The sequence below is a fragment of the Phalacrocorax carbo genome, chromosome 1 (genome assembly GCF_963921805.1).
Source record: "Phalacrocorax carbo chromosome 1, bPhaCar2.1, whole genome shotgun sequence".
Classification (NCBI taxonomy): domain Eukaryota; kingdom Metazoa; phylum Chordata; class Aves; order Suliformes; family Phalacrocoracidae; genus Phalacrocorax; species Phalacrocorax carbo.
Genome location: NC_087513.1, coordinates 40,269,527 through 40,281,932, shown reverse-complemented (window position 1 = coordinate 40,281,932; position 12,406 = coordinate 40,269,527). Strand labels below are relative to the sequence as shown.

The 12,406-nt window shown below is 40.4% G+C and overlaps 1 protein-coding gene across 4 annotated transcripts in view; it reads left to right on the top strand.

Annotated features, from left to right (window-relative positions):
* Positions 1 to 12,406, top strand: part of PTPRB (protein tyrosine phosphatase receptor type B) — a 67,894-nt gene that overhangs the window by 23,237 nt on the left and 32,251 nt on the right. For all 4 annotated transcript variants that reach the window (XR_010372632.1, XM_064449513.1, XM_064449523.1 and 1 more), the window contains 7 exons: positions 403 to 681; positions 1,026 to 1,280; positions 2,838 to 3,101; positions 5,562 to 5,831; positions 8,125 to 8,385; positions 10,523 to 10,789; positions 12,104 to 12,367. Coding sequence is in view for 3 of the 4 variants with exons in the window: in XM_064449513.1 (XP_064305583.1) it covers positions 403 to 681; positions 1,026 to 1,280; positions 2,838 to 3,101; positions 5,562 to 5,831; positions 8,125 to 8,385; positions 10,523 to 10,789; positions 12,104 to 12,367 (1,860 nt within the window). In the remaining variant the exon portion in view is untranslated. The remainder of the gene's footprint in view (positions 1 to 402; positions 682 to 1,025; positions 1,281 to 2,837; positions 3,102 to 5,561; positions 5,832 to 8,124; positions 8,386 to 10,522; positions 10,790 to 12,103; positions 12,368 to 12,406) is intronic.

The window sequence follows — 12,406 nt, the reverse complement described above, 5'->3', positions numbered from 1 at the left end:
ATAAAGTTACATTACACTGAGGCACCAAGTGTAATTTGCTGGGTTTTCATGTTTGCTGTTTCTTATTAAAGTTGTTACGGTTTTACTGTCAGCAGATTTCCAAGCTTGTTATATACATCCACAACTGGAAGTGTTTTTCTATGTGTGTGTGTGTGAGAGAGAGAGTGAGTGTGTACACATACATACACAAAACATTTCTGAATTCTGCAAGGCTCTCTTGTAGACCAGTTTCAGTGATACAACATTTATAAATGGTAAGAAAAGGACTTTCTGAAAAGCACTGGCAGCATTATGATGATAAAGGGAGAGTTTTGGAAGTATTTTTGTGCAGCTGTGTAAAACTTCAGACAATCCCAATGCAAGAAATACTGATTTATGTTTTCCGGGTTTTTTTAACTACAGATCCCTTACCACCACCTCGTTTTGAAATTAATAAGGAAAAAACTACACTCACAAGCTTGCAGGTTCAGTGGGATCCTTCCTCAGGAAAGGTGGACTTATATAACCTAGTATTATTTGATCACGATAATAAAAAGATACAAGAAGTATCTGTACCAGGAAGAATTTCAAAAACAGAAAATACATTTTCCAATCTCATCCCTGGGAATAAATACAACATTGTCCTCAGTGCAGTTGCTGGAAATAAGAGTACCCCGGAACTTCACATAAGTGGATCTACTGGTAAGACTTCTTTTACTGTAGTTCATCTAAATAAAACCATTTAAGGTATTTTGCAGTTCTGCATTTTGAAATTAACAAATAAATATAATTCTTCAAACTGGCTATATATATATGTAAGTATCTATTGATTATAAGTAGAAATACACAAAACGTATTTCTGACTAACAAAGAGTTGTTTGTTAAGAATGGAAGCATGTTGTTACAGTGGTTTGGACATAAATTTGGGGTTGGGTTGTCATTAACCCTAAAGAAACCCAATGTATTCCAAAAGTAAATCTGTTCAAAATTGCTGAAATTGTGGAGATAACCATTAGGGCTTAAGCATGTGGTTTTTATTCCAACAGTGCCATCCCCTGTGAAAAACATTCAGGTCAGTGTCAAGACAGACACTATCCATGCTTCATGGTCTCCTGGCTCTGGGCATGTGGATCGCTACAGGCTGGTGTTGCTGGATAATCATGTCCAAGTTCATGAGATTCTCCAAGAAGATCCTCTGACCTACACTTTTTCAGGACTTACAGCAGGCCACCTGTATAACCTCTCTATCATAACCCAGGCTGCAGGATTGGAGAGCAGCAGTTTTCAAACAGTCAGGACAGGTATGACTTAAGAATTCATCACAACAAAACAAGAAGCTAAGACCATAAACTAATGATACTACAGGACATATTTCAGAATAATAAATGATTTGTGTTCCAAGTGTGTATTCCCAGACTCCAGTGGCTGAATTACCCTTGGCAGGTGTTTCTCTCCAAAGGCTATAGAGGGAGTTAGAGACACCATGAGCTTATTTATCTCCCTAAGTTAGCACTGCAGCTAAATTAGCAGCTAAATTAGCTTGTACGGTGTTTGCAGCTAATTTGGCTGCACTGCTTAATGTAGGCAGCTCTATTAAACATGTAAAGTTAGGTGTTAACAGTCAGAGCCCAGGTGCTCTCATATCACCTCATATCTGTGACAGAGGTTCTTCTGACTCCTCGGTGAACTTCTTCAGTGAATTGAGGCAGTGTGTAGTCTGGTTATTTCACAGTACTGAAGGCAGTTTAACTCCATGATTCTTACTTAGCTCAATGGGAGATGTAGAGCTTGTGAGTTTCGCAAAAAAATATTTTCTGTGACTTCTTATCTCTGGATTGCAAAATAGCTGCACTTCTGAAAAGGAAGTGAAAAGAAATGTAGAGCAGGTTAAGAATGTTAAAATTTAATGTTGGGCGTTTTTTCGCAGAGAAGTGTTGACTCAGAACCAGAGCTTTCTAAATGAAGTTTTTTTTCAAGAAGGTTTTTCAGGTTAGAGTTCTGTGGTCATAGAGAGTAAGATAAGGCGACATACTACTAGAGTCCAATGGTTAACACGTTCATGTAAGCAAAAACAGTGTCACGCCTTTGCTTTCCTTAATTTCTGGGAGATGTAAGGTGCAGTTTCTCCTACAGAAATCTCACCATGTAAACATAACTTAATATTAAGTGAACAATATTGTGATATCTAGGGCACACAGATGAGTGCTGTTGTTACCTAGCACTGGCTGTTCTGGGGATTATACTCTTGTTTCATTTTATTTCTTCAGAATTTTTTATTTCTTCTTGTTGTGGGGTGCAAAAATTCTAAATCTCGCAGGTTTTCTCAGAAAATAAGAGCACTCCATCTAGCTTGCAGCATGGTCCTCCATTTCATTATCTAGAGTGCCCCAAGCCTGAGAAATGAAGGCACTGGAGGTGGCTATGCTCTTCTTTTTGTGGAGCATTTGAAAAAGGAGTTTGATTCCAATCCCTTCTACAACAGTGTAAATCAGGCATAGCTCCAATGGTGCTGTAGCATTTACTCTATCAAAATGTATGCAGGCATCTCTGTTCTTAGGAGCATGTGCCCTGTCTATTTCATAGTCAAAATGACTAGTGTGAGTGCAGACATGGCTAACAGATTTTCTATTCCATGAAACAAGAGTGGACATCATAAAAAGTGTCACTCTCAGCAACAGAATATCTTAAACAGGGCTGGGTTCAGTTTCACTGTAACCAGACTTTGCCTTTTCACTGTTCATACTCCATCTCATGTAACTGTTCAAAAGCAAAACTTAACTATTGCCGTTCGGAGACAGCAGGTCTTATATATTCTGTGGTGGAAGTTTTTTATTCTCTTTCTTATTTTCTTTTTTCAGCCCCAGCTGAAGTCTTAGATTTGATGGTGACTAACGATGACAGCTTAGATGCTTTAAAAGTTAAGTGGAGAAGACCTTCAGGAAACCTCAATTTCTATAATATCACTCTGTCTCATCTTGGATCAGTTAAAGAAGTCAAAACTGTACAGCCACCAGTCACAGAGACTCACTTTGACAAGCTAACTCCAGGACGTCTTTATCAGGTTACTGCCCGCACAATCAGTGGTGAACTCTTCACTGATCGGATGGCAACTGGCAGGACATGTAAGTCTTCTGCTTCAGTAAGAACATTGTAACCAATGCTATTTTTGCCTACATTGGCCTTGTAGAAAATCATTGTAGGAGACAAAATGGTTTGGATTCCAGGCAAAATAAGATAAAGAGCACAATATTGTTCCGGGAGTACCCCTTCCTGACTCTCTGGCAGCAGTTAATCTGGCAGCCAAAAGCAGCTCCAGAACAGCTTGGGAGCAGGAAACAATAATGCATTCTGGACCTTATAGTTGAGTGAGTCTGTTACAAAACTGTTGCACACTACTGTATTTCTGACCAACTTTGTTATCTTGAATTCAACTTAGTATAACATATAAAATGAGTTGAGTTATGTTATGGGGAAGTCTGCATGTAGTCAAATTGTTAACAGATTTTTAAGTAATTTTGCAAGGTTTAGTATTATCCCTTGCTCCAGACACAAATCTACAAATAGGAAAGGATCAGGTCTCAGCTTTCTTTACTACCAACAGCATGGATTAAGGAAGGCATGTGGCAGCCTGGGTAGAGCTGGGTTATGTTTTTTTAATCTTCTTTCAGAAGTACAGTTTTCTTTTGTTTGAGTTCTGAACCTGAAAAGCCCTGGCATAATTCTCCCACAGCTTTACTGGCCACAAAGGTGTGTCGTCTTTTCCACACCAGCCTAGTCCAAGCAGAACTTAGATGGGAAAAAATGTATAAGTGGGTGAAGAACACAAACATAAATTGTTAGTAGACTCAGAGCCAAAAAAAAAAAAAATATGTTTGTGTGAGAGAAAGAGAGCAGAGTATTTATTTTAGAGAAGATTTATTATCTACAACTAAACATTTCATGTGAAAGGCACATCACTGACATATCTAGCTGCTAACCCATTCTCAGTGCAGGCTGGAAAAGAGCTGAAAAGCCTTTCATGTCCAGTAAATATGAAGCTGGACTGGTTATATGCATGTCTTTTTTGTTTGTCTAGCCTACCATTAAAGACCTGTAAGATTACCATTTCCATCTGAAGGGAGAGCCTCAGGCCCTCACACAAACCGCTGGTCCCCAGATTTGTGACCTAGACCCAGTGCTTTCAAAGCTGGTGGTCTAGAAGTCCCATTTCCAAGGATGCTGATCATGTGCAATTCCTTCCCTTGACTTTTCCATAGATAGCAAGAGCTTTGAAAACAGAGTCACTTCAGCAGAAGCTTTGTGGCCTAAATATAAATTTGTAAATTCAGGCGTCAGGTCTACAGGTACTGAAAGGGTTAGACTCTTAGGATCCCTGTGTAACTCACAAAGAGAGCCAGGTGCTTGAGAACATAATTCCACATCTCTTGTGTATTGAGAGGGTGCCTACAGCAGCAGAACCTGCTGAGAAATGTTGTGGTAAGGAATATGGGCATCTCAGGGACTGAAACTTTGTACCGTAAGGGTGTAACGATGTCCAGCCAGTCTGACAAGGCTGAACGTTATCTGTTTTGATGTAAGTACATCTGTGCTTCCTAACAAAACACTGCGTGCTTTTAGCCATTCACTCAGCAAATAAAACACATCTCCCATATTTACTGGCATGTGGGAGATCTAGGTCTGGTACCCAGCTATGCCTGTGGGAAGCGAAACTGGTTAAGTATTTTGTGGTACTGGTAGAAATCCCTTGATCATTTGCTAGGTACTGAGCAATTAAATATTAACTAAGCCAGAGAAAACATGAGAGCATAATTCTAGCCTTGTCGTTTACAGTTAATACTTGCTGATGGTCTCAGGGCTCCAATGCTGGTCTCTGAGTATCTTAACACTAAGCTATAGGTATCCTAACCTAAGGGTCTGCATCTGTCTTCCAATCTCCGCTTGGGGTGATTAATATTTAATTATTCCCTGAAAATAAGAAAAGCTTCAGTGATCCAGTGTGACCTGCAGCAGTAGGGCAGGAAGGTTGAACATGTAAATTCAGGACCCTTGAAGTGGCGGACATAAAGAGTGGATGCTTTAGTGGACCTCAGTTTGAACCTCAGTGGTAAACAGCTGGGAGGGACTAGGACATACAAGGCCTTTGTGGAAGAAGCCATCAGACTTTGCGTTTCTTCTGCTGACAGCAGAATTTGGCCCACAGCGATTGAAATTTTGGCCTTAGCTTTGGAAAATTGGTTGACAGTTTCTAAGTGAATTTGAGTCCAGGAAACAACTGGGAAGCTAACTGAAAACTGCAAGATGCATCCAAGAAGTGCATGGGGGAGCCTTTTCTTGCCCTAAGAAGGGTTCCCCACTTCTGATGTCAGAAACCATCAGTGAAAAAGTGAGTGTTTTGTGTGTGGAAGAGTAAAAATTATCTTTAAAATTAATGTCAACCTTTATAACAAGATGCCTCATGTTGCTCTAACTGATCCAAGGACTTCTACAGTAGTTATGCTGCGAGACAGGTTTTGCCAGTCTGTGGTTACATCTTACCAGAAATAACCCACTTCAAAATTACTCTCTCAATCTCTGTATTTCAGTTCCCCAGAAAGTTTCAGAGCTGAAAGCAGGTGGTGGTGGCTGGCTGAGGTCTCTGCGAGTGAACTGGCTGCCCCCTGCGGGAGACTGGGAGAGGTACCGTCTGCTCCTGTGGAACCACTCGGCCCTGGTGCTCAACACCACCCTCGAGAAGGACACCACGGAGTACCTCATCCACGACGTGGGCCTCATCCCGGGGAGGCAGTATGACGTGGATGTCATTGTGGAGAGTGGCGATTTGCAGAGCAAGACCAGCTGCACAGGGAGAACAGGTCAGCGTGCTCATCCAGGAACTGTGAAAGTGCAAAATGTTCGGCTGGGCTCTGTGGACAATCAGAAAGAAATAGTACTTGGGAATCCACAGATGAATTTCACTACTAATACAGTAAAAAGGACCTCCCTTGTGAAAAACAGAAATAATTATTTTTAGCAGGTCTATGAAGACTTTCAGGGTTATTTTCGTGGTAAATGTATTGTTAATGAAAGCTTTGGGAATTGTATCACCATTCTGTCGTGACTGAGGCATAACACTACATGTATAACATTTCACTGTTATATTTTGTAGCTGATTGCAGGCACCCTGTGTAGTTCTTTAAAAAGCAATATAGATATTCCTGTATTGTTCATCAGTGTGTTCTGTGGCAAACTGGGTTACTTTCCAGCTTGTGCAACTAATTAGTAGCAATAGTGTTAACCAAAATTGGCTGAGGTATGTTAGTGTGGCTGATCCATAATGTTCCAATTCTTGTTCCTGTGCTCCAGAAATAAAATGAGGTTAGCCAGTTCAAGTCAGCCTTTCCAAAGGAAATGTATATACACTGCAGTGACATTACTGGAATTCTTTTGGAGCATGCTAGTCAAAGCCACATCTGATTGCTTCAAACTTAAAAAATAATTGCAATGTAGTTGTTAACAGTTCTGCTCTGTGGATACAAAGTAAGTGCAATTCAGAGCACAAGACCTGGAGGAGGAGTATCAGGCAAGGCTCAGGCCTGAGCCTTATCTCACTGGAGAATGTGAGATAAGATAAAGCCACCCTACTTTATCCTTGCACTTCCGGTGCCGCCTTTCCTGCTACGCCTTTACCTGTCATTGCCCGAGGGCTTCATTTTGTTTATTTTGCACAATGGCAAGACCAGTAGATGCTACAGAACTGAAGCTTTCTCTAACTTCTAGCCAACTTGCTCAGAGGAAGGCAGATTCTCATCTTGCTTACTTTGATACACATTACAAATAATTTAAGTTCATGGTGTTACTTTTAATTGACACAGCTAAGTGATTAGGACATAGTCCAATAGATAATATCCAGCAGTGGGTGTATCACAACTGTATTTGACTCAAACTCAGGTACATAGTGTACTTGTTATGAAGCATAGGTATTAGGCCCTATTCTTACTTAATTTTCTCTCATGTAAAGCTACCGTCTTAGACAGTGAGTTGGATAGCATAACGGACAAAATCAGTTCAGGGGACTACATTAGGTAACAGATGCCCTCTGTGTGCATGCATGCACACACACACGAACATACACAGAAGTTTGCTGATCAAATTCCTTTTTTTATACCTGTTGTGGTTCAACGTGGCAGGCAGCTAAACACCACACAGGTGTCTGGTCACTCCTTTCCCCCAGTGAGATGGGGGAGAGAATTGGGGAAAAAAAAGTAAATTTGTGGGTTGAGATAAAGACAGTTTAATAGGACAGAAAAGGAAGAGAAAATAATAATAATCATAAAAGAATATACAAAACAAGTGGTGCACAGTGCAATTGCTCACCACCCGCTGATCGATGCCCAGGCAGTCCCTGAGCAGTGGCCGCACCCTCCGTCCAACCCCCCCCTAGTTTATATACTGAGCATGACATTGTATGGTGTGGAATATCCCTGTGGCCAGTTTGGGTCAGCTGTCCTGGCTGTGCCTGTTCTGAGCTTCTCTCTGGCAGGGCACAAGAAGCTGAAAAGTCCTTGATTAGTGTAAGCACTACTTAGCAACAACTAAAACATCAGTGTGGAAGAAAACATCAGTGGAAGAAAATTAACTCTATTCCAGCCAATTAACTCTATCCCAGCCAAACCCAGGACAATACCCCTGTAAGTTTGGAGTGTCCCTCTGCTTCACTGAGATATGAACCAGTGCAAAATCAGTGTCACTCTGACCCTATAGTTTGCATCCTTGTTTGTTGAAGCTAAATTGGTGTAGATCTGTTTCATGGTACAAATGTTTTATACCCCTGTCTAGCACCTGCAGTTCAAGAGGAGGCTCACTGACTTCACCACATATCCGTTTGTACTAAAATACATATCCTGGCATAAGTTTAAACCTAAGCATTACAGCATAATGAATTGCTGAAGTCTGCTGCTACCACCCTTTACTGGAAGAGTAGCACAAATACTAGATTTGTAAGACTAGCTTCCTAGAGAAAGGTAAAGAACCTCCTCTTGATTACAAATACTCTGTTGCTGTCACATTTCTGTCTTACAGAACAGATTCCTTATAGAAGCTTGAGATATGACATGTGTGTTCCCTACAAAGTCCCATTCTCATTGTGATATTTGTGTACTTTTACAGCTCCAGAGCCCGTTCTCCAGCTCCGTGTGAAGCATGCCAATGAATCTTCACTTAGTGTCATGTGGATGACCCCTGTTGCAGAATGGGACAGCTATGTGGTTTCACTGGGAGACAGGGATCTTACTGTCATTAAAAAAGGGCTTTCAAAAGAAGCTAAGGAATTCACTTTCACTGACTTGGTACCTGGAAGAAAATACACAGCTACCGTCACTACCATTAGTGGGATTTTAAGCAACTGGACTTCAGTGGAAGGAAGAACAGGTATCATCTTGTCAAACTATTTTACTCTTTTTGCTTTGCTTTGTAGTGTACTGAATGAACTCAGTGTCTAGGTATCTAAAGTCTTGAATTTACATTTGCTTCTTCAGAAGAAAAGTTATGTTTCTGAGTCTCTCATTTCTGTCTGTCGTCTTGCAGTATTTATTTAAGGTTTTGGGAAAACGGATATGTAATTCTTAGCAAAACAGTTTTCTGAAATCTTATGTCACGTCTGATCAATCTACATTAGCACAAGATTCCATATAAGAAGAACAACTTTCACTGGGTATCTTCAGGAAAGTCACTTCCTTGATTCAAAACATTCATCATCTGGGAAAAAAAACCCACCACCACACAGGAAAATGCTGCTTTAAGGAGAACATTCCAAGGTTGACAGACACAAAACATACGTGACCTTGAAAATGTATTTTGAATCCCTCTGCTCTTCTGATTCCAAAATCTGTATATGTTACTCAGGATGATGACTGTGACACAAAGACGTCCCATTCCCACCCCTTGTAGGGTGCTAATTTTGTGCATGTGTACAAGTTTTAAACCATATATATTTCTTTACTCTGCTTGGCTTACACATTCTCCAGTGCAGGCAAAGTCTTAAAATGTAGTTCTGGTCTGGCACAGCACAGAGGAAAACAAGCTGCTAGTGTATGAATCTAATCATGGCTATGGCTTGATAGTGGTCCATACTGAAGTGTTGGAACTCCTTCCAAGGCCTGAAAAGTTTGACTTACACTTTTATTTCTCTGCTGTGTGATTAGATAGCTGGGATTTCACTTCCTTCTGCCTTATGCCCCTTTAGGAGGCCTATTTAGGCATAAAGGTTACAGTATCCCACTTCACTATTATGAATCAATGCTTGAAAACACATCAGGCAGGGATAGTGTGTCAGCATTACATTCAAAGTGATAAAGAACAAATATCAATGAATTTGAACGTAGGTCTTAATAAGCATTCTAGGCCTCTGAATCTCCTTTTCAGTAGGACAACCTACTAGGCTTGCAAAACATTGCTGTAAATATGACAGAAATAGGTCTTACATGCTTCCCAGATTGATCAGATTCCAGTGAAGCCTGAGGTGTCGCTGAAGGTGCCTTTAGCATAGAAATCCGGCACTTCTGTTTCTTGTTGGACCTTGCTATGTTATGACAGTATTATAATACTGGTGGGATTTTTGATTCAGTTTTATATGAACATTATGGTTTTTTAACTATGTGCCTAATTTTCTAGCTTTTGTTAATGATTGCTTATCCAGTGTATGGGTGCAGAAATGTTTATATAAAACAAGAGGTGAAGCTTTCAATCACATTTTGTAAAGTTAGTGTTCTTTATTTCAGTTGTGCTTGGTCATGTAAGCAGAAATACTTAGAAAGAAGTAACTGTACTTCCTTACTTTGACCAAAAAGTGTCAAATTTAAAAAAATGTTTTGGGTAAAATTTGTGCTAGATATTCCATTCCTTTCAGTTCTTTCTTTTTCCTTTTTGGTCTGGCTAAGTTCACCAGCTTGTACTTAGATAAATGTCATGTTAGTTTAACAACTAATTCATCTTTTGATGCTAGAAAAGTTAATATCCTGCAGAACTTCTGACGTAAAAAGTAAAACCAAAACCATCCAGCTCAATTACCCCCAAAATTAAAGGCTCTTACACTTCTCTGAGGTATAGATGACTGCACCTGAGGTATTCATCAAACTAGTTTGCCATTTAATAAGAGTGAGAGATGGGAAATAGGAGAGGAAAGGGGGAATGAGAGACACACGCTGTGTTTGAAATAGTCATCACAAAACCAAGCAATTTCCTAAATTTGTTGCTTTTGTTTAATGGTATTCATAAAATGCCATCTCTTCCCATTCAATGATCTTGAATCATTTTGGTCTGACTGAGAAAAGCTGTGCTAAAGCCTGTAAGACCTTTCTGTCTCTTAGATAGTTTCCCATAGACCACATCCCATCAGACAGGAAGCAGTCCACAGTCAGATTATTTTTAGTCCTGTTGAGTCTGGCTGCAAATTGGAATGTTCTTTTGATGCACTTCCTCAGTGTGACTAAACTTGGGTTATTTGGAGGATTATGTTTTGTTTTATTTTATTTCTCCTTGGTAACATTATGACAATTTTTTTTTGCAGTGCCAGCCCAAGTGACCGGTCTGACCGTGGCAAGTCAGGGATCAACCAACAGCTTGTTCACCAACTGGACAAGAGCGCTGGGAGATGTAGACTCGTACCAAGTACTACTGATTCATGAGAATATTGTCATTAAAAATGAGACTGTTCCTAGTGAAACCAACAGATACCACTTCTATCCCCTGAAACCTGGAGGACTCTATTCAGTTGTTGTCACCACTGTCAGCGGGGGGATATCTTCAAGGCAAATGATCGCAGAGGGGAGGACAGGTAAAAAGGAAAATAGTCCAGCATGTCTTTTGTCAGTTCCTAAAAGCTGGATTTATTTAAAAAAATGGTCCTGTGATTAAGCCACTGGACTGAGAATTCAGAAGTACAGGAGTTTTAGCCATATAATTCCTGTGTGTGGGTCCAGACTCATGTTAACGTAGCTTTAGGGAGCTAACTGGTATGCCTATAACAGGAACTCTGTACAGCAGGATCACTCTGTAGTGAAGACAAAAATATGCCCTGAGAGCGATGTACAGCCCTGGTGCGTGAATCGCTCCTTGGAAGGGACTTCCTTGTTCTGTTGACTAGATGGCAGCATAGGGTGATTGCTCCTTACTTAGGTGTGCAAATTAGCTGCCTAAGGGTGGTTGGATGAATTTGTGTCTCAGTCTTTCATGACCCATTCTTCTTCTCCAGTGCAACATTGAAGAATGTCTGCCAGGGTTAATTACTCATTATGAGGCCCTTCTATACTGCATAGGACAGGATTTACTCTTGCATCAAATTCTGTAAGTTTAATGACTCATGAAATGTAATGCCAGTCCTTTGGGTATTTAAACAGAGGGAAAAATTTACAACACAGTGCAATTTCACCCCTTATGTGAATCTGGCAAAGGCGAGGCATTCTGCAGTTTGCTTCAATGTTCTCCTTGAAAACAACTATCTTCAGCTGAAAAAAAAAGAAAAAAGAAAAAAAAGAAAAACATTTGGAAAAGAATAACACAAAAAGGCGTAAAATACATAGACACATTTTGTAAAATCTTCTAATATTTTTGACTCTGACGATTGAGGGGCAGCCCCTCTACTGAGTTAAGTCAGTTCAGTGCATGAGTCCAGTAAAATGTGGCAGTTCATTACGATTAAGATCTGCCTCTGTAATAACTCTGATAATTTTGTACCTGAGTGATGGTAGTTCTGGCAATGTGGAGCCTTTGAGCTCATCTTGCTGGCTTGAAAAACAAATTGCATTCATGTTTTGACCACTAGGCGTCAGAGAACTCATTGTAAATGGAACACATTCTGGTATGGACCTCAACTTCATACAAGCCTCAGTAGTTATTGTTATTACTGGTGAGTGGCAATTTGAGAGAATATCTCATCTTCTGCGATTTTAGAAGTTCTGGGATCATGCCACCAAAGACAATTTCCTTCACTGTATTACAAAAAGCAGATGAGTGCTGCTGAGTGGGAGTCAGTACAGAGCTTCTCAGGAGTCCCAGGCAGCTTATTTTGCAGGGTGGCATTCCAGGCATTCTCACAACAATAGGAATTGGCTAGTCAAATCTCTTCTGGTTTTTCCTCTTTGTTTCACAGTTCCTTCCAGCGTGACTGGAGTAACAGTAAATAACTCAGGTCGCAGTGACTACCTCAGTGTTTCTTGGCTGCCAGCGTCTGGAGATGTAGACAGTTATTTGGTAACACTCTCTCACGAAGGCCAGATTGTTCAGACTCTCACCATTTCCAAATCCTTCAGTGAATGCTCCTTCAGCAGCCTTACTCCTGGGACACTTTACAACGTGATGATAACCACAAAGAGCGGGAAGTATGAAAATTATTCCTTCAGCCAGGAACGAACAGGTAAAGACAGCCTCTGAGAGAATACAGTCACCATAACCA